At 43.8% G+C, this 20,865-nt stretch overlaps 1 protein-coding gene across 2 annotated transcripts in view; it reads right to left on the bottom strand.

The window, feature by feature from the left end:
• Positions 1 to 3,198: 3,198 nt before the first annotated feature.
• The window catches only part of SLC35A3 (solute carrier family 35 member A3), a 130,712-nt gene continuing 113,045 nt past the window's right edge, over positions 3,199 to 20,865 (bottom strand). For both annotated transcript variants that reach the window (XM_082266613.1, XM_082266612.1), the window contains exons 6-8: positions 14,168 to 14,286; positions 11,986 to 12,119; positions 3,199 to 3,799 (exon numbers count right to left, since the gene is read on the bottom strand). In XM_082266613.1, the coding sequence (XP_082122739.1) occupies positions 3,709 to 3,799; positions 11,986 to 12,119; positions 14,168 to 14,286 (344 nt within the window). In that variant the 3' untranslated portion in view covers positions 3,199 to 3,708. The remainder of the gene's footprint in view (positions 3,800 to 11,985; positions 12,120 to 14,167; positions 14,287 to 20,865) is intronic.

Genomic DNA, 20,865 nt, shown 5'->3' with positions numbered 1-20,865 from the left:
GGTTAGCCACCACTTCGGCTAAATGCCCCCCTGGGGGGGAAACAGCAGTCCCCTGGCTTCCCACCAAGGTGGCAGGAAATTTGCCCTCCTGAGAATCCATAGCCCCAAAAAAATATGCCGGAAAATAAAGGGTTAATTGCCCCTTTAACAAGCGCGGCGAGCGCAGCCCACCGCACACACACACAAGCACAATGAGACCCCCACAGGGACAAAACTGAACACAGGCAATGGATATAGGAAGAACAGAAGGATAAAACCTGAAGAGACCCCTGCTGTTGCTGCCGCCTCGATCGGTGCACCCAGGAAAGAGGAAGTGATGAAATCAGGGCACTCTATTAAAGCCTATGGAAGGCTACAAGAAAATGGCCGCCCGCAGTGAAAACATGCGGCCGGAGCGAGCGCAGTCAAAATGGCGCCGTTTGGCGCCGAAACCGCCGCTCCCCCACTACTGTGATGCATATAACACCACACATGTAAAAAAATCGCTGTATCGTGCCCCAAACATGACAAAACATGCCCCACAGCACACAGCCCTTCACACCTCACACAGGCTGACACAGACAGTGTCACACAGCCCCCCCCCCCTGCAGCCCACAGCGTGCAGCCAGAGCGATAGGGAGCCAAACGGTGTGAACAGAGGCAGGTTACACAGTCCCAGACTGACACCCCCCGACAGACAGGTCCCCACATAGATACACTTACCTCTTAATGGCGTGGGGAACCCGCACAGGCGAACAAGCCGCTGCACATGAGGCAGGGAGAGTCGGGGTTAAGAAACCGCACAGCGTCCAGTGAGGTAGCCACCTCACCAATCATCCCTGCACCGAACAGGGATGGGTCGTTCACTGTGCCAGGAGCGTTACCTGGCTGAACGCTCGAAGGCAGGCTGGGAAGCCACTGACCCACGACCTGTGACCAGGGGGGATCAGCCCGAGACCCAGCCCGCACGAATCCTCTTCATCAGAAGAACTAACTAATGCTGACAAAAAGAACAGCTAAATAAAAGAGAGAAAAAAAAAAAACTCAAACAAAAAATCAAAAAAGAAGAGAAAGGCTGGGGTAAAAAGCCCCAGCATAGAGAGATCCAGCTACTCCTGACAAGCTAGACATTGAAACTGAGATATGGATGCAGGAAGTAGGAGGGTATTGACTGAGGGGACCACCCCCTGGGGGTGGGATATGTTAAAAGCTTTAATGTTAACATATTCTGCTGCCTAGCTACTCCTTCGGAGAAAAGTCTAATACCCCATTGTGACGAATATGAAGATGGCGGCGACTGTCGGAGGACGTAAGAGAAAAGCTGTTTAAAAAAGTATTTCTAAAAAAAAATCCTGCCAGGACCGAAGATCCTAGCAAGGAATCTAGGTCCTTACTCCTAACTAGACAGAAAAAAACTGATTTGCTGTAGCAGGAAGTGAGAGGATATACCCTCTGGGACTGCCCCTAGGGTGTGGCCAGAACGTTTTCTTTCCTGTCTAGTCCTACTCCTGTAGAGGGCAGTATAACCCGAGTTGATATTAATCAAGGAGGACTACGTCTGTCAATGAGCGTCAGAGAAATAAGGATATTGTGTCACTTTAAACATTTTACCCCTAAGATCCAAATTTAGGCCCTGTACCACCATTCAAACCTAAAATATGTTTTAGAGAAGCCCTGAAATAAGAAGAATTCTCCTAATAAAATTAAAGTAAAAATCAAAAATGCAGGAGCCCTCTCCTTTTTATTTTTTTAGTAGTATACCAATCGCTTCTTCACGTAAGAAACAAAAATGCCTGACCTGTAGGCTTATTAAACATGGGAAAAAAAGTTTCAGAACAGTGTGAGGAAAGAATACTAAATCTAAGAAATCCTAAACTGCCCTAGTAAGAGCATCATATAGTCCTAACTGTCCCTGTGGTCAGCCTTGACGTTTCTTCAGGGGTGCCTTGGCAAAATGCTTAAAAATTTGCCACAAAATTGTATACAAGCTGGTGGGTGGATGAAACCTGCCTTTTAGTTACACCATGCCACAGGTTTTCATTGTACACCATTACAACTTTCTAGCTGCCAACCTCCTAACGACCAATAACCTCATCAGTTGATATGGAGAATGTCATTAGCTTGCATATTGACCTTCCCTTGCCTCTCACTCTCCATCAGCTTTGGGGTCTCAGCTAGGCAATGGAGAAAAACTGAGGGAGAAAAGAAACATTGGAATACTCGTCGGTACAAGTTTTCAAAAGTGTATTTGCTTTGGAAGAATAAATCACCTTTAACATTGGGTGTCCTAGGTGTATTGATGTTGCTGCATTATGTAAAACTATCAGAATAGGTTTTACATTTTAGAATCTGGCATCTCAAGATTGAGAAACACTGGTCTAGATCATAGTGTCCCCAGACATTTCACTCTCAAAACATAAACACTGATAGATTGAAGTTGTTTGCAATCAAATCTATTCCACCTCATCTTCCCTCATCAGAAAACTTTTCATGGATTTAGCAATTAGTAGAACTTTTGGAAATGGTGTATTCACCTTACAAAATCCAATGGAACTAAGTGAGGAACTTGTGATGAGCATCATTCACTGATTTTTTTACATATTTATAATCCCTGTTGCTTAGAATACAGATATACTATATATTTTGTTCTTTAGCAGCAATTTGAGTAACTTTATATTTCTTTGCATCTATAGATTTCGGATATTATATTCTGTATCTGTAACAAGTAGGGTTCTTAGCTTGTTTTGCACACTAGACGGTTACATTTTCTATATCCACCCCACTGCTGTCATTCTGCAGCGATTTTCGTTATACGTCTTCATCTTGAGTTAGAAAATGCCATTTGTTTAAAAATTATACACAATTGCTAAACATAATTATTAAAACTGTAGTCATTTTGTAACACTATAACTTGTAAAATATTGCTATAGGTTCGTATAACTGAATGCATTGGTTTTGTATGTTGAATTACCTTTATTTTAAAAGTAATTTCCAAAAGTAATTATACCACAGTAGTCTTGATTAGTCCATGTAATATATAGCCTTCTGCACATCTAGAAAAACAGGCTTGAGAAAGGGGTAGTGCTCCTAAAATGCAACTACTACCACAAACTTCAAAGCTTTATAAAAAAAAAAAAAAAAAAAAAAAACACACTATACCCAAACCAGCTGTACCCTTGAAGCACAAAATGAGAATCCAAATCTGGTAAAATGTTTAATTTCCCTTGTTTTAATTTATATGCAACATTCCCACTTGCAAAGAACGTGAAACATTCAATTATATACAAAACACATCCTATGTTATTCATTATTCGTCGCTTCTGTATAAAATGGTCTTGAAGCATTATCCGGCTCTTAGTTCAAGCTGCACTTTTGAATTAATAGAGGTCAGAAAAAGGCAAGTATCTCAGGTCAAATACCATCATAATAAAATCAATTTGTACATATTAAACATTCTCCATAGAAGATAATGTAGTTTTCAGACCTGATCAGGAGAAATGTGCAGCAAAAAAAAAAAAAAAAAAATGCCTCAAAGTTCAAGTATTAACAAAATATATAGCGCCTCTCATATATAAAATAATATAAGGTCCTTCACAAAAAAGAGCAGCAGTGTTTTGTCCTACAGTCTGTCCTCAGCAGCATCTCTTTGTTTGATCTCCTCATCCAGCAGGGTCCTTCTGCGGCCACAAGGGAGCACTCTAGCACAATACTTTTACTGAAGCCTGTACCTCATGCTTTACTTGCGTTCACAGATGGCTTGGGGTCATATCCATACAAGAATGTAGCTGAAATCACAAACACTGCTCCAAAGAAGAACACACTGAAAGAAAGAGAAAAAAAAAAAAAAGAAAAAGCATACATTAGGCAAAGTTTTTTGTTAAATGTATTTATTCAAAAGAAAACCCAGATTTGTTAAAAAAAAATAAATAAATAAGAAACAGGTTAAAGAGGACCCAAAGCCTTTAAACATTAATGTAATAACTACCATTAAAAACCTATTTTGCAAAGATGCACTATTGTCAGTACCAAAATCTATACCAAACCGCCCAACTGACAAAACCTAAACGCATCAGACATTTCATTGGCTCCAAATAAACAATCTTTTCCAACAAATCGTTCATGCACGTTGAAATGCATGTGCTTCCATTGTGGAGACTCTCATAAATTTACAGTTAGGACTGCAGATAATAGAGGGTGCCATTAAGTGGCCCTGCAGCTTACGCATGCGTTTGCAAATTTGTGCTAACTAAACCTCTGTTTTTAAAGAATATAGTTAGACAACTTCAATCGATTGTTTAGCAGACTGGTTGGAGAGTTGAGTTGTGAATTTTTCTGGTTTTGTTTTGCATGCACATTGGTGGGATAGGACTAGCAGTTGAGCTTCAAAAGAGGCAAGATAGCAGCATGACAATAAAAAAATACTTTGCAGAGACTTAATCTTAGACCCCAGGATGTCATATGATGTCCACCTAGGGGGAAGTGGTTAAGTGGGGATATCTGAATGCCTGTGGCTGCAGGCATCATTCAGATATCATTTTTTTCCCCTGGAGATTCCCTTCACCATAAGAACAATCATAGCAGCTGAACAGTCACTTGATCTTTCTTACAGGCGACGGGGGGGGGGGGGGGGGACATTTTAACCCCCGCCCCCTCTCTGGTGCTTCTACCAGCTCGCCCGTGCGATCGGCGGCCGGCGGAAATGTACTATAGAGACTGCAAGGACCAGATGGTCCCCGGCAGTCTCTATGACTCTCGAAGGCCTGGGAGAGACGTAATGATGTCACGCCTGGCCTGGCAGTTTGAATACTGCACTGATCTCGGCATTCAGCTGAGACCATTTTTTTATTTTTTTTTTATTTCAGGCTTTCTAGCCTGTAGGAGAGATCCGAGGTCTTATTGACCTCCGATTGCCCTATAAATAGGACATGTCATTCACTGATCCTATTTACAAGGGATGTTTGCATTCCTTGTAATAGGAATAAAAAAGTGAGGGAAAGTGTAAAAATAAATAAAACACACAATTAAAAAAAATAAAGTGCCCCTGTCCCCACATGCACAAAACTCGGCGTAACATCATCTTTCACATTATACAAAAAAAAAAATCGGGCTAGCTTTAGTGTTTTGTTTTAATTCACAAAACCATTTTTTTTCCCCAAAAAAAAAAAAAAAAGCGTTCGAAAAAATGTTTACGCAAATACCGTGTGACATAAAAAGTTGCAATGACCGCCATTTTATTCCCTAGGGTCTCTGGTAAAAACAAAAAAAAAATATATATATATATAAATAAATAAATAAATAAATGTTTGGGGGTTCAGAGTAGCAAAAAAATGATGATTTTAACATGTAGGAGCGGAGTGCCAGAAATCACCCGGTATGGAAGTGGTTAAGACAGTGTAAGGACTCATGGGCACATTCCTCCTTTCAGCCTAAACATGCTATTTTGGTTCCCTGGAACCTTGGTGCTCCAGGCGCATGCATTTAGGCATTAGATCCTTAATGCAGATGGTCTGTAATCACAGGCTTACTTCTATACTCATGCACTACTTTAAACAAGTAGTGGTGCAAACCTGCACACAGCTAACTTCATACATGTCTATGGGCTTTCTGGCACTAAAATACATAATATGTTACACTGTAAGGAAAAATGCGCCCGTCTGCATTATATAATACCTTTTATAAAGTGTACACTTTCGATATCCTTGCGTTCTGAAGAACGAGCGGAATACATATTGAATACCAGACTTTTCTCAGTAGTATTTAAGAGTGCTTGAAACGGCCATGACAGATGGGTTCATAAAATGTCCTGATCATACAATAAGAAGTCACCGGCACTCCAATAAGTTAGTTTCAACCATTTATTGCTAACATTTAAGTTGGCCATACACCAGTAGAATGTCAAATCAAACATTTTCATTTTGAGAAGGTTTGTTCTATTCTAATTATTTGTGGCCAAACGGATGTTGGTTTTTAATCACAGAGAAAATTTGAAGGAGCAGGATGGAGATTTTTTATCAAACAAATTTCTAACAATGAATGTGATTTACATTTGGGAAAGTCTGTACACTCCAAAAGCAAAATGTTTAAAGCAGACTTTGTCATGTCATTCAATGTGCTAATGAGAATTTTTGTACAAACATTTGTTTAAAAATCTACTAGCGTATGGCCAGCTTTACACCTAGTTCACACAGGCTCCAACGTGTTTAAGAGTTGTGTGAACAGCAATTTTGTTGAAACTTTTAATGCACCATTTTAGTTCTAGTTTGGGAATGTTAAACACCCTAATGGGGGCGCTGTCACTTTAAACACCCTGCTAGCAGGTTTCACCTTGTTAAAAGTGAGTCAGCAGTCCCATTAACATCTATTTAAAGGGATTGTAAAGGCAGAAGGCTTTTTTATCTTATTGCATTCTATGCATTAAGATAGAACAACTTCTGTATGCAGCAGCCCCCCCCTAATACTTAGATAAGGTCCATCTAGATCCAGCGATGTTGCATGAGTGCCTCAGGTGACCGGGACTCCCTTCCTCATTGGCTGTGACAGCAGGGCGGTGCCATTGACTTCAGCTGTTGTCAATCAAAGTCAGCCAGCCAATGAGGAGAGAAAGGGGGCTGTGGCTCCCTGTCTGACTATACACAGGGAGTTGTGGCTTGGCTTAGGTGCCCCCATAGCAAGCTGCTAGCTGTGGGGGCACTCGACAGGAGGGAGGAGCCAGGAGCACCAAAGAGGGACCCGAGAAGAGTAAGATCTGGGTTGCTCTGTGCAAAACCACTACAGAGAGCAGGTAAGTATAACATGTTTGTTATTTTTAACTAAAAAAATCAATAAAAAAATGAGACTTTAGAATCACTTTAATATTCCAAAACTGGAGCTAAAGGGTGCTTAACAGTCTTCTAAAAAAAAAGAAAAAAAAAGCTACTTGAAACTTGGAGACGAGACAATGAAGCCCGTTAGAACTAGGTCTTAAAGGAGATCTCTGGTCACAGTATACACATGCCTGTCTGCTGGTCATCTTTCCACCACATCCTGGATTCCCCGCATGCTTTGTGGCTTCACCTCTGCAGTTTACTTTCCATTTCTAAGAATTACATATCCCATGGTCCCTTGCTGCCTGCAGCAGTGATCCCCATACTGACTCCACCTCCTGAAACTTTCCTCAGCACCTTTAATGTTCAGAAGGCAAGCTCTGTGAAATGTGTAACACATCAGTGCCTACTTAGAGGGCATAATGAATAGGGGTTACAAAATTCAAGGAAGTACATGTGTGGGGATCTTCACAAAGATTGTTCAGAATAATAGGAGTAGGCTAGAATAAATAAAAATCATTAAAATACAATGTGGAAATGAATATAGGAGTTTACATTTTGATCATAGATATGCTTTAATGTCACATGCCTGACCATACTCTTCCTACGTGGCCCCCTTCTTTCCCATATTCCTTGTTGGCATATATGCATGCAGAACACCAGATTGGCCTTAAGTGCTTCCTTTCCTCCCCCAGCAGTGTACAGCTGTACAGGAGATTGGTATCAAGTCAAATTCAGGTACGAAAGTAGTTACATTTATTACACATATAAAGTGGTCCTAAAGGCAGAAAGTTTTTTAACTTGATTCATCCTCTTTTCTTAGGCACACACAGAGCCGGCTCGGGAGCGAGCATGCCAGAGTGCCCCCATAGCAAGCAGCTAACTCATTGAAGGACAGAGGATCCCATTTAAAGGGGACACACACTATTTTAACCTTATATTTTATGTGGGTCATGAATATGAGGTGAGAGAACAACTGGTGCTGGTGGAGCACAGCCAGTGGAAGAGTGGTGGACTGAACGCTTTTACAAAGCTTATATGCACATTGATTGAGAGGTAAAAAGACTGTTTGACATAGGACATTTTTTTGGCATGATATATTGTTCATGTTTGTCATTTAAGATAATCATTGCACAAGCAAAACATTGAATGTATAGCGCTACACCAATTTGCATTTTAGTTAGTCTAAAACACATCACCACCACCCTTCCGGGGGGATAACTACCTTCTCTACACCCTGATCGCCATCATGACAGTTATTATAATGTCTGAATATATTAGCGGAATGAACCTTTTTGTGTTATATACATAATCTTCTGGTAGTCCTCCATACATACTGGATTGAGCATATACCACAAGTCACAAGATAAGCAACATATCTAGTATTACAATCAATGAAGGACAACATGGGCACTTCTCATTACCCCACTTGTAGTTACCCTTAAAATGAAGTCAATCAGGGGCTGCGTTTTGAGACGAGAAATAACTAGGAAAGGTGACTACCAAGTGTGGGTGCCCGTCGGGAGACTGTTCTCATGCCACCAGTGAGAATCTGTGAATAGGTCACCGTTTTCTAGTACAGGTAGGTACCTTTCCACAACATTTTTGATTTTTCTGAACTCCAAGCTAAAGGCTGTAGAAAAAAAAAATAGGAATCTGCACTCATTACTCTTATGTTTTCACCCAATGGATCTTCCCTAGTGGTGGATCTAGCTATTACTATAGCCGGATTCAAAACTGACCTGGGAGTAGCCTTTTTGAAGAAACCGATTGTACATGAGGGCTGCATCCTCAAACTCTGTCTCAGTGCCGCAGATTCTTCGAAACCACAACTGACAGACCGGGTATCCCCCGAGTATTTTTAGGAGTGATAGTCCAGCATCATTGTAAGGTGTTCGTTTCTCTATTCTTGTCTTTGGTCATCATTTCATTTTTTTTTTCAGTTTTATTTGATCTAATAAACGGGTTACGTTTGGGATGTATTCACAGATGGCGTTTGTGGGGAATAGTTTGCTCTTTAACCCTTTCGCTGCCAGGCCCTGTGCTCCACTTTTAAACTTAGCTGGCCAGGCCATTTTTGCAACTTTTCCTCTGCTTTTTTATTTTTCCCTTACAGCTTTCAGAGTTTGTTAAAGACCCTCCCAAACCATATATTTTCTGAAAGCACATGACCATTAGAACACAAATAAGGTGCTACTGATTTTTATTTCTCGAAATTCCTGCTAAATTCTTACTAAATATAAAAGCTTAACCTGTATTGGTTATTTGTAATTTTTAGCTTACGCTTTTTTGCAAAATAGTGAAAATTGAATGTACGCAAAAATGTAAAGAACTACATTTCTCTAAAAATCTGAAGGTTTTCATTGTTCCCTTACAGCTTTCAGAGTTTGTTAAAGACCCCCCCCCCCCTAACCTTATATTTTCTGAAAGCATAGGACCAGTGGAATAAAAGGATGGTGCTGTTGATTTTTAAGGCCCCACGATATTTGCATAAATGTTTACCAAATCAATACTTTCGCTAAAAATACACTAAAATCATTTATAGCAGATACAAACAAAGCAAATGTTTCAAAATTCCTGCTAAAATTCCTACTAAATATAAAAGCTTAACTTGTATTGAGTTAATAACAAATATTTGTAAATTATTAATTGCACCTTTTTACGAAATATTGAAAACTAAACGTACACAAAACTGTAAATAACCAAATTTCTCTAAAAATCTGGAAATTTCCATTTTTTGCTTTCAAAAAATACCTCCCCAAACTATACATTTTCTGAAAGCAAAGGGCCAGTAGATTAAACAGAAGGTGCTACTGATTTTTAAGGTCCTGCGATATTTGCCAAAACAATATTTTCGCTAAAAATGCACTAAAATCATTATTAGCAGATACAAACAGCAATTTTTACAAAATCCCTGCCAAGTTCCTTCTAAATATAAAAGCTTAACCTGTATTGAGATAACAAATATTTGTAAATTTTAAATTGCTCCTTTTTGAGAAATCGTGAAAGTTGGACGTACACAAAAATTTCTCTAAAAATCTGGAGGTTTTCACTTACAGCTACCAGAGTTTATAAAAGACCCACCAAACCATATGTGTGAAAAAGCACATGGCCAGTAGTATAAAAAGAAGGTGCTACTGATTTTAAAGGCACCGCAATATTTACTCAAACGTTTATCAAACCAATATTTAGGCCCCGTTCACATAGGGGCGACGCTACTCGGAGTGGCCACCACGGACTTCATAACATTGAAGTCTATGTCGGTCGCCTCCTGGTCGCCCCAAAGAAGCTCCGGACCCTTTTTCTAAGTCGGAGCGACTTGTGTCGCACCTATTAGAACGGGTCCGCAGCTTCCCTATGGGAGGCGACCTACGGCGACCTGTGAGGCGACCAGGTCGCCTCACAGGTCGCCTTAGTGTGAACGGGGGCTAAAAGTTCCTACTAAATATAAAAGTTAAAACTGTATTGAGTTAATAACAAATATTTGAGCAAATATTTGTACATTTTAAATTTTACCTTTTTGTGAAATGGTGAAAACTGAATGTACGTAAAACTATAAATAAAAACAATTTACTCCAAAAAAGGTTACCATTTTTCACTTACAGCTTTTAGAATTTAAAAAGTCCCCTCAGGCACGGTTCACACTGGTGGGATGTGGGAAACCCCCGAATCCAGTGCGGGTTCCTGCATCGCACCTGAATAGCCGGAAGTTCACACTGCCCTCTGCAAACCTGCTGCGGGTGTCAATACAAAGTTAAAGACACCCCCCTAGATCGGTTTGCAGATCGCAGTGTGAACTGTGATTTCAAACAGGCATCGAATTGCATAGGTGTGATCCAATTCTGGTGCGGACAAAAAAAAGGTCCTGCGTGAGTTTGGTCTGAATGCAATGCGAATTCAGCCATACAGTTTGACGGGCCGCGTCATTCATTCACAGCTGTGTGTGAATGAATTGCAAGCCCTGACATCCTATGCAGCTGTCGGCTTGTAGTTCTTAATGAACTACCATGCCTCTGTGGAGCACTGTTCATTGATTCTTCCTGTCAGTGTATCTGCTTGCCGTAAGGGATGTACAGGCACACAGATACACTGACAATCTCTAGGAGACCTGCATGGGACCAGTGATCTGCTGATCATTGGTGCAATGCGTTACAGGCTCCAAAAAAAATGCACTTTTTTTTGCAGGTAACAAAGTGCATTTATTTTATTTTTATTTTTATAAAGCAAACTTATCCTTTATTGTATCTTTATGTGTTTTCCCTCATCATTTATTAGCCCTTTTGATATGAGTGTGCAGTTTTTGTTTTCAATAGTTGTTACTGTGTATATTGGTTTTACTAGGGCTTATTCAGTTATCTGCTAATGATCCTCAGCTGTGCATAATTATGATTGCTTTATATGGAGGAACTGACAGGCAAGGAGTTCATGTTATGAGGAACAGAACGCATGAAACACGTCAACATCTCTCTCCCCCCTATGCTCAATGATTTGCTCTGGTTATAAAGCATTTTTTACAACGAAAGGTATTAAAACTGGAGTGCAGCCATCTGGATCTTCTGTTCTTTGAGTGCGGAGTTCAGTGAGTGGCCAAAGCAGTGGAATGCATGGACTTACCTGGGACAGTGCAGTCTCTTTGCTAGGACTCACAGCCTTTTGAAAATGCAATTTGCCTGGATTTCAATGTAGATCCCATTACTTCAATTTGCTTACAATATTCTGACTAGTAATGATTATAAAAAAAAAAATAGGGAAAACTGCAAATGTCTTGATTCCCCTGAATATATGCATGTAGATTAGTACAAAATCAGCAATTGGTCATGCTTAGCCCATCACCATCTGAGTCAGTGATAGCCAAGTCCCTGATCCTGCATACTTCTGCACTAGTGACTAAGTAGCTAAGTAGTACAGAAACTGGAGGAACACCACGACAGGCAGGATATCACCGATATAAGATAACGGATCATGTATGCCCCTCATAACTGGCTTCCTTACAATACACAGAAATCTCAAATACATTGATGCTTCACAATTCCTATTGAGACCAGATACTGCCATCTGCTGCACAATGTACATTTATAAAATACAGCTGTGCGTTCAAAATGGACAGAACATTTTTTTTTTTCTTTAATGCCACTTTTTTTTTTAGTGGCAATATGGCTGCTTTATAATTGGATCCCTGAGTTGTATTAAAATGTGACCATACCTTGTGGGTACAAAGTCCTGAAGCCAAAAGTAGGAAATTAATGTTGAAAGTATGATTGACAGAGATGTGGCAAAGCCCTTCAGGATGTTGTCAGCATATTTAATAACAGCAGCAATGACCAATCCACCTAGAGCCTGAAGAAACGGGAAGCAAGAAAAGAAAAGATGGTCATTTATTCATCAAGGTCAAAGATCTCCAGGAGCATGGACAAAACAAAAGCTTTTTTTATATTTATTTTCCGCTTCAAACTCCTGGCAGGAAAAACCTACTAAAAAACAGTAAAGCCCTGTGTATTGCACACACATTTATGTTTGTCTAGTGTTTAATGCATTCTATTGGCCAGAATATTAATTTATTCTGGCCACTGGAATGGATTAACGCTCAAATGCTAACCTTTAAGTGTATAGGCACGTTCCATATTTTTTCTGCTCTTCAGCTCCTCTTTTAAATGCAGACTTTGTGGCTTTTTTTTGTCTGTAAATGCTCCTCCTCTAATATGCCTGTAAATGCGTGTGTGTACATGGACACATAGGCTTTACAAAAAGCTGCTTTTACAGGCTGGGGAAAAAAAAAAAAAAACAATGTATGTAACAGCTGCGTTTTTTCTTTTTTTTTAAGCCCTGTGTGTGCATAAGGCCTAAAGAGAATCTAATCCCAAAATTAAAAGAGTAATATCATGCAGCTTACCAATCCTTAGATGCGATGGTTGCATCAGTTCTTTTTTCCCTCCCACAATCTTTACCTGGTAGTCCTGCCGGTATATAACCTCCCATCCTAGTGTGGCAATCCTCAGTCACTGTAACGTATTGTATTGTATGGAGAAGCAGTGTTGTCACCTGAGGATGCTCTCCTGATTTGGACCACAAACACCTCTCCCCTTACCCACAACTCCATTCAATCACAAAAGAAAGCTTGTGTAGCACCCGCCTAGGTAGGTGCTAGGTGGATAAAAGCTTAGCAGCTCCATCTGCTTATCAGGGGAGCCTGATTCTTAGTTTTTCCTGTTGCGTGTGTCCTTGTATGATTTATTTGGTCTGAGGGAGTGTCCCCACTGTATCCAATAGGGAAGCCTGTTGGACAGTGGAGGAAACCCAGCCAGTGATATACAGGCTTTTATGACTATCCCAGTGGGTTGGCACAACAGTGGTGCATCCTGGGATATGTTTTAAAACAGTGTCCGTGAATACAGGGGAGCTTGGCAAAGGGTCTGTCCAGGAAGGGGACCACACTAGTGGCTATAATCAGCGGATGGGTGTCAGCACACAGGCAGTGATAGTAAAGGGGATGCCAAGTTGTTAACCCTGAAGAGAATATTCAAACAGGAACAGTCTATTGATCTTCACTTCCATGGCAAGGTGAAGCAGCGGCCTTGCCGCACACTACAGATCATTGTCCTCAAGTTTGTGCATAGTTCATAGTTAGAGAATCCCACTCATTCCTTCTCCCATCCCAGTTCTAAATAAAAACACAAAAACCAAATCCCCTGGACTGATTATTATCTGAGCCAAGAACTTTTACTGCCATTTATCTACTGTCAGTTGCTAATGGTAATCCAGGGGACCCAAGAACGTGTAATTCTCAGCAGCTCTCTAGGGGCAGTGCTACACTTGGAAAGTTGATCATTTTGTATGAGGATTTCAGTTCAATACACAGGAAGTTACAATAACCTTTCTAGTAGTTCTTCTCCCCCACAGCTACTGTAACTGTTGAAATTGGCGCAGCTGTGTGGGTGGAGGGGAGTTATTCGTTCAGAGATCCGAGAATGAATAGTCCTGGTTGACACAGCGGCCTTTTCAAGAAAGCATTGAAAGGAGCAATGAGGAGGCGCAGTACAGAAAGGAGAATTCCATAGCCGTTAATGAATAGTAATCACTGCAGTAATTTGAAATCTGATTGGTTGCTATGGTGTTCTACTGAAATGTAAATCATGGGTATACATTTGCACAAAAATGATTTGCCGTTTTTTTCTATTTTTATTTTTTTACTTTAGGGAGAGGTAGGATAGGGGGTTATAAATGCAACATTAAATATCTTGTATGGGTGATTAATTTTATGTGGGAGTTTTTTCTGTGTTTAATGAATGTTCTAATGATTTGCCGTTTTATACACTGATCTATGACATTTCACGCAGTTTGATGATTATAATGACAAATAAAGCAAAAGCAGAGGTGTGATCTACTACCTGAAGTGCTACGACTGTCCAGGTCAGGTTATTGTAGCCCTGAAAGAAGCCTTCCTTTGAAACACGATCACCGTCATAAATAAATACTCCCATCAGACCAAATATCCCGCCAAAGAAACCTATAAGGAAGACGAACATGAGATCCAAAAAGTTAAAAATCTATTTAGCTGATATAATAAAGTAACTATAAATGTTTATACCATATTGTGCTTGAGGTACCCCAAAGTCTTAGTATACCAAGCCCCCCTAAAACTCAGTGAGGCAGTAGAATAGAGAAGGCACTGTTGCCATGACTGCATCCGATTGCATATTAAAGTGGTAATAAACCCAATAGCAAACATTTATTATATTATAGCTTACTAGTCCTTAGATGTAATGGCTGCATTCGTTTTTTTGTTTTGTTTTTTTAGGCTTTTTTCCCCATTTATTCTCACATGTTGATTCGGCTAATGAGTCTTATTTTTTTAACAGAACAAGCTGCTCTGCAGATGTAGCAGTTAGATGGTTGAGACTAGCCATTTAACACTGACAGGGGTGCTTATAATGGTCAGATTTTATTTATTTACATAAAGCCTTTATTCCAACAGGACTTAAAACGGTTTGCTGTAATGATTTATAAAGTGTTAGTTTGAGTTTGGCTTCAATTTGTTTGTGTATTTAAAACTAGTGATCGACCGATATTTTTTTTAATGCCGATACCGATATTTTGGTCATGTATAGGTATTGGCCGATATTTTCGGACATGTAAAAAAAAGGTTTTGTTTTTTTTTTCTTCAGGTACTCCTTGTGGAGGGATCTGGGGTCTAAAAGACCCCAAACCCCTCCTTCTGCACTGAAAAGCATTCAAAATCCAAGTTTGGCTGTTTTGAATGCTGTCAGTTTTTTTTAATTCGGCGCAGAGTACCCGGAAGTGATGTCATGATATCACTTCCGGGTTTTTTACATGGAGACCGGCGCATGCGCACTTGTGGCAGGGATACCAGCTTTCAAGGGGACACATCTTCATGTTACACCCGGTCTTCTCTTTCTCTTCGGCGATGGCGATGATGATAGGATGCCCAGGTCTCCCGGTGGGACGGGAGACCAGGGTGAGCCATGGAAGGTGGCGGAAGGAGGGATGTCCTCTCCCACTCCTTGTAATGACAGCCGAGCGGCTTCTGAGCCGCATCGGTTGTCATTACAAGTCAGCCGACTGTCGGCTATGGACACTGGTACCGGGGTGATGCCTCTAGCTGCAGGCATCACTCCAGTACATGCAATTTCCCTAAATATTGGCAATATCGGTAACCTCAGTGGCCAATTCCGATATATCGGGGAAAGTGCATATCGGTGTTGCCGAGAATCGGTCGATCTCTATTGAAAACTGCTAGTACATTTAACCCTGCTGCTGTTCAAAGGTTTCTCTGTTGCTTCTTCATCCAGAGTAGGGCACTCAAATATAGGAGGTGTGTTACGTGCAAGATCACCAAGTGAAAATAAAGGAGAAAAAAAAGTTGTTTTTAAGGCTGAAGTTTTTTTTACCCTAATGCATTCTGTGTATTCAGGTCTCTCCTTCCGTTTATCTTGTGAACTCGATACCTGCTGATACACTTGAACTGTACGAGAGCCAGCTGCAGTACAATTACTGATGCACAATTATGTGCATGCATGCTGCCATCATATGCTGCCCATTCTGGTTTTAGTTGTATCCTGCTGATGTATGACACACTAAGGAGGTTGGGAAAGTAATCAATACATTAGACACTGTGCCATCTCCCCCTCCCATCATGGGATCATGATCAAGTTTTACTTAATGTACATTTCAGATCACACTGCTGCATTGCTCCTAGATTGTAAAATCTTACCGTAAAATTCCTTTGAGTCCTCCAACAGTCGCCGCCCACTCACAAGTCTTCACCAATGGGTATTGACCTTTTCTCCGCAGGAGTAGCTAGGCAACAAGAATTGTTAATAACAAAAGCTTTTAGCATAGACACACCCCTAGGGGCTGTCCCCTCAGTCAATACCTCCCTGCACCAGCATTCCCAACTCAGTTTGGTAGCATAGCAGTAAGAGTACACAAAAACCCCAAAAGAGGGGCGGGGGGCGGCGACTGTCAGAGGACTCAGAGAAAGGAATTTTACGGTAAGATTTTACAAAAATTCAGTTTTCTCTTACGTCCTCCGACAGTCGCCGCCCACTCACAAGTCTTCACCAATGGGATGTCCCAAAGCAGTGTAGACATGAGGGGTGGGAGACGCAACCGTAGAAAAGGCAACGCAGTACCCACATCAGAGAAAGGAACCTTACCATAGTAAGAGAACCAACTGGGCAACAGGAAAACATGCTCAACAGGAGCAACAACCCAGGAAAACAAGTAACCCAGGGGTAAAACACCCCAATAACCAAGGGCCCAAAAAAACAAGGGTCCCTAAGAAACTGCCGCACTGGGAACTTTACGGCCAAAGGAGGCATCGGCCGATGCCTGAACATCCACCTTATAAAATTTTGAGAAGGTGTGAACGGACGACCAAGTCGCCGCCTTACACACCTGGGCCACAGAAGCCTGATGACGGTAAGCTCAAGACGTACTCAAAGATCTGGTAGAGTGCGCCTTCACAGGGAAGGGAGGAACCTTCCCCTTCAAGGCATAGGCTTCCTGATCCATTTGGCGATGGTTGCAGCCGACGCCGCCATGCCCTTCCGAGGTCCCTCAGGAAGGACAAAGAGGGAATCCGACTTGCGAAAAGATTTAGTGGACGACAGGTAAACCCTGATAGCCCGGACAACATCCAAGGAATGCAAGGCAACCTCCTTCGGATGCTTAGGCTTCGCGCAGAGCGAAGGCAAGACAATGTCTTCATTAAGGTGAAACTCCGAGATCCTTTTCGGAAGAAAGGATGAGTTAGGTCGCAAGACCACCTTATCCTTGTGAAGCACCAAGTAGGGAGAGCTGCAGGACAAAGCCGCCAGCTCCGACACCCTGCGAGCCGAAGTGATCGCCACCAAAAAGGCAACCTTTTTGGACAACAGAGACAACGAGATCTCCCTGATCTTTTCAAAGGGAGCCTGTTGTAGCACGGACAGAACCAAGTTCAAGTCCCCTGGAGGCAAAGGTTCCCTTGAACAAAGGTGCTAACCAAAGAGTTAGACACCACAGGGCGTTGAAAGAGAACGGCCAGCGCAGAAATCTGACCCTTAATCGTGGCCAGCGCCAAACGCTGGTCCACTCCAGTTTGGAGGAAAGCCAACACTCTCGACACCGAGTATGAGCGAGGGGAATACCCCCTGGACTCACACCAGGCAAAGTATGCTTTCCAAGTACGGTAGTAAATTTTTCCTGAAGAGGCTTTTCTAGCCTTGATCAAAGTGGGAATGACCTCAGGGGAGAGACCCCCTATCCTTCAGGACCTGGCTTTCAACAGCCAGGCCATTAAAGCCAGCGACTAAAGCAGGATGGAATATCGGCCCTTGAGACAGAAGGTCTTTCCGAAGCGGCAGGCACCACGGAGCGTCGACTGCCAAATTTACGAGGTCTGCGTACCAAGACCGGCGAGGCCAGTCCGGTGCCACCAGAATCACCGCATGCTGTTCCGAGGCTAATCTGCGAAGCAGCCTGGACAGTAGTTGAATCGGGGGAAAGGCATACATCAGACGATACTGATGCCAGGGCGCCACTAACGCGTCCGAGGCGTCCGCCTGAGGATCGCGCGTTCTTGCCACGAACCCTTCCACCTTGTTGTTTAGACGAGACGCGAACAGGTCCACATCTGGAGAACCCCACTTCGCACACAACATCTGGAAGACATCCGGGTGAAGGGACCATTCCCCCTGGTCCAGGGTCTGGCGACTCAGATAGTCCGCCTGCCAGTTCTCCACCCCCGGTATGTGAACTGCCGTTAATCGCCGGGACGTGCGTCTCGGCCCAAGACAGAATGTCGGCCACTTCCCGAGCCGCCCGGGCACTCCTGGTGCCCCCTTGATGGTTGATATAGGCCACCGCGGTGGCATCGTCCGTCTGAACCCGAACTGGACGGCCCCGAAGCCGGTCCATCCATCGCAGAAGGCAAAGCTTTATCGCCCTCAATTCCAGAATGTTGATCGGAAGGGAGGACTCCTGCTCCGACCAAGTTCCCTGGGCGGACAAAACGCCCAGAACACCACCCCAGCCCGACAGGCTGGCATCCGTGGTGATCACCGTCCACAATAATGGACGAAAAGACTTGCCCCCCGACACTGCCGGGGACTGGAGCCACCACAGAAGATCTCTTCTGGTGCTGTGGCTCAACGAGATCCGCAGATCCAGGGATTGCGGCCGCCCGTCCAACTCGGCAAGAATCTCCTCTTGGAGACCCCGCGTGTGAAACTGGGCAAAAGGGATCGCCTCGAAAGCCGAGACCATTAAACCTAGACATCTCATGCATGTCCGGAGAGACGAGTGCCGGTTGTCCCTGAGGGACCTGACCTCGTCCTGAAGTGTCCGAAGCTTGTCTTCCGGTAGGAAGACCTTCGCTTGGACAGAGTCCAGAATCATTCCCAGGTAGGGAAGGCGAACCGAAGGACACAGAGTCGACTTCGGAATGTTTATGGTCCAACCGAACTCCTGCAGTGTCCGCATCGTGGTGGACAGGTCGGTCACCAGGCTCTGACTGGCATTTGACCTTATCAGGATATCGTCCAGATACCCCAAGACAGCAATGCCCTGTGCTCGTAACAGGGCCAGAACCGGCGCCAGCACCTTGGTAAAAACCCGCGGAGCCGAAGCGAGACCGAAAGGTAACGCCACGAATTGGTAGTGATCCTCCACAATGGCGAATCGAAGGTACCTCTGGTGACCCTCGAAAATGGGGATGTGTAGGTACGCATCCTTCAGATCGATGGAGGCCATGAATTCCCCCGGACTCAGGGCAGCCACCACTGAGCGCAGGGATTCCATGCGGAACTTGCGAACCCGCACAAAGCGGTTCAGAGCTTTCAAGTCCAGAATCGAACGCACCTTGCCTTCCTTTCTGGGCACAGTGAACAGATTGGAGTAAAACCCCCGAAATCTGTCCCGATGAGGCACCGGAACAACCACCCCTTGGCCCCGCACCGCCAGGTGCAGATCATGCAAGAGCTCCGGAGACAGCTGAAGATTTGAGGGAAAAAATCTGCCCGCCGGCCGAGAGAGAAATTCGATCTTGTAACCAGATCGAACGATTTCCTGAACCCATCTGTCCCGAATGTGGGTCAGCCAAGGTTGTAGGAAACCGCGCAGACGTCCCCCCACCCCAGAAACGGGTGAGGGCGCCCCTTCAGGCGGAATTGGCATGGGAAGTCGAACCGGACTGGCCAGACTTCTGCTTACCTGCCCACGGCTTCTTCTGGGAGCCTTGGCCTTTGAAGGGCTTGCCCTTGGATTGCGACCGAAAGGCACGAAAGGACCCCTGAGAGGGCCTAAACGAGGAATTCCGTTTACCACGGAAGGACTTATGCTTGTGAGACTGGGGTAAGAGAGTACTCTTGCCCCCCGTAACTCCTTTAATCAGAGCATCCAAAGCCTCACCAAAAAGGCGAGATCCCGCGTAGGGAAAATCCGCCAGCGTCTTGCGAGAAGATTGGTCGACCGACCAAATTTTCAGCCATATCAGACGACGGTTCAGTATCGCCACGCTGGACAGGCGCGCAGCCAAGGGAGCTAAATTCAAGTCCGCATCACACAAGTACATGACACCTTGATGGATCTGATCCACCATAGCCAACGTGGTAGGTGGAGCCGAATCAGCCACCAGGGTGCGCCTGAGCACCTTCGTCCAATCTGCATCAGCCTGGGCCGCCATAATGGAAGCAAAAATAGGCTTCAGCATAGACCCAGCAACCATATAGGCATGACGGGCAAGAGACTCCAGCCTCCTGTCCGTAGGGTCCCGGAAAACCGGGGTATCCTCAGAAGGAACCGCAGTAGCCTTGTTCAAAATGGCCACCGCGTGATCCACCTGAGGCGCCACACACCAACGCTCGTCGTGGAGGGCGCAAACGGATAAAGCAGTTTAAACTTACTTGGCACAGTAAAGGACTTCTTTAAATTGCGCCACTGTTCATTAACAGTATGATGAAATTCCGCAGGGCAGGGAAAAACCTGCGCTGATTTGCGGGTTCTTTGCGTTCCAAAAGAGGACACCCTAGCAGGAGGAGTGGGCTCATCCTCTAGGTGCAGCGTCTCCTTGATAGAGGTAATCAGCTCATCCATGAGTGCAAGCTCTTCAGGCGAGCCAGGGGGAGAAACATCAACCCCCTCCACCTCCGCCTCCCCCTCAGACCCCATAAGGTCCAGAGATGAGCGAGACCCCGAGAAGGGCACGCCAGCCACAGCAGCCACATTGCCCTCTGAATCAGGGGAAATTGACAACCTTGCCCTTTTTGCGGATTGATCAGCCATCAGCATCTGCACCTGAGAAACTAAGGACGCCACTACCGCGGCCAGATCAGCCCCCTCGGGGGGTGCAGCAGCCCCCTGGTCCCCCACCACGGGGGGGAACTTGCTATCCTGACAATCCATGCCCCAGCAATGAAAGGAAAAAAGAGTACTGGCCCTTTAACACCACGGCGAGCGCAGCCCACCGTACACTACTGTATGCACCGATCCCGCATGGATAGAGGACACTGAGCAAGGAATGACAGGACAATGAAGGTAAAAACCTGGAGAAAGCACAAACAGGCTGCTGCCACCGATCGCTGTC

Source organism: Pelophylax lessonae (genome assembly GCF_965119305.1).
Source record: "Pelophylax lessonae genome assembly, chromosome: 8".
Lineage (NCBI taxonomy): Eukaryota > Metazoa > Chordata > Amphibia > Anura > Ranidae > Pelophylax > Pelophylax lessonae.
This window is presented reverse-complemented; position numbering and strand designations above follow the sequence as displayed.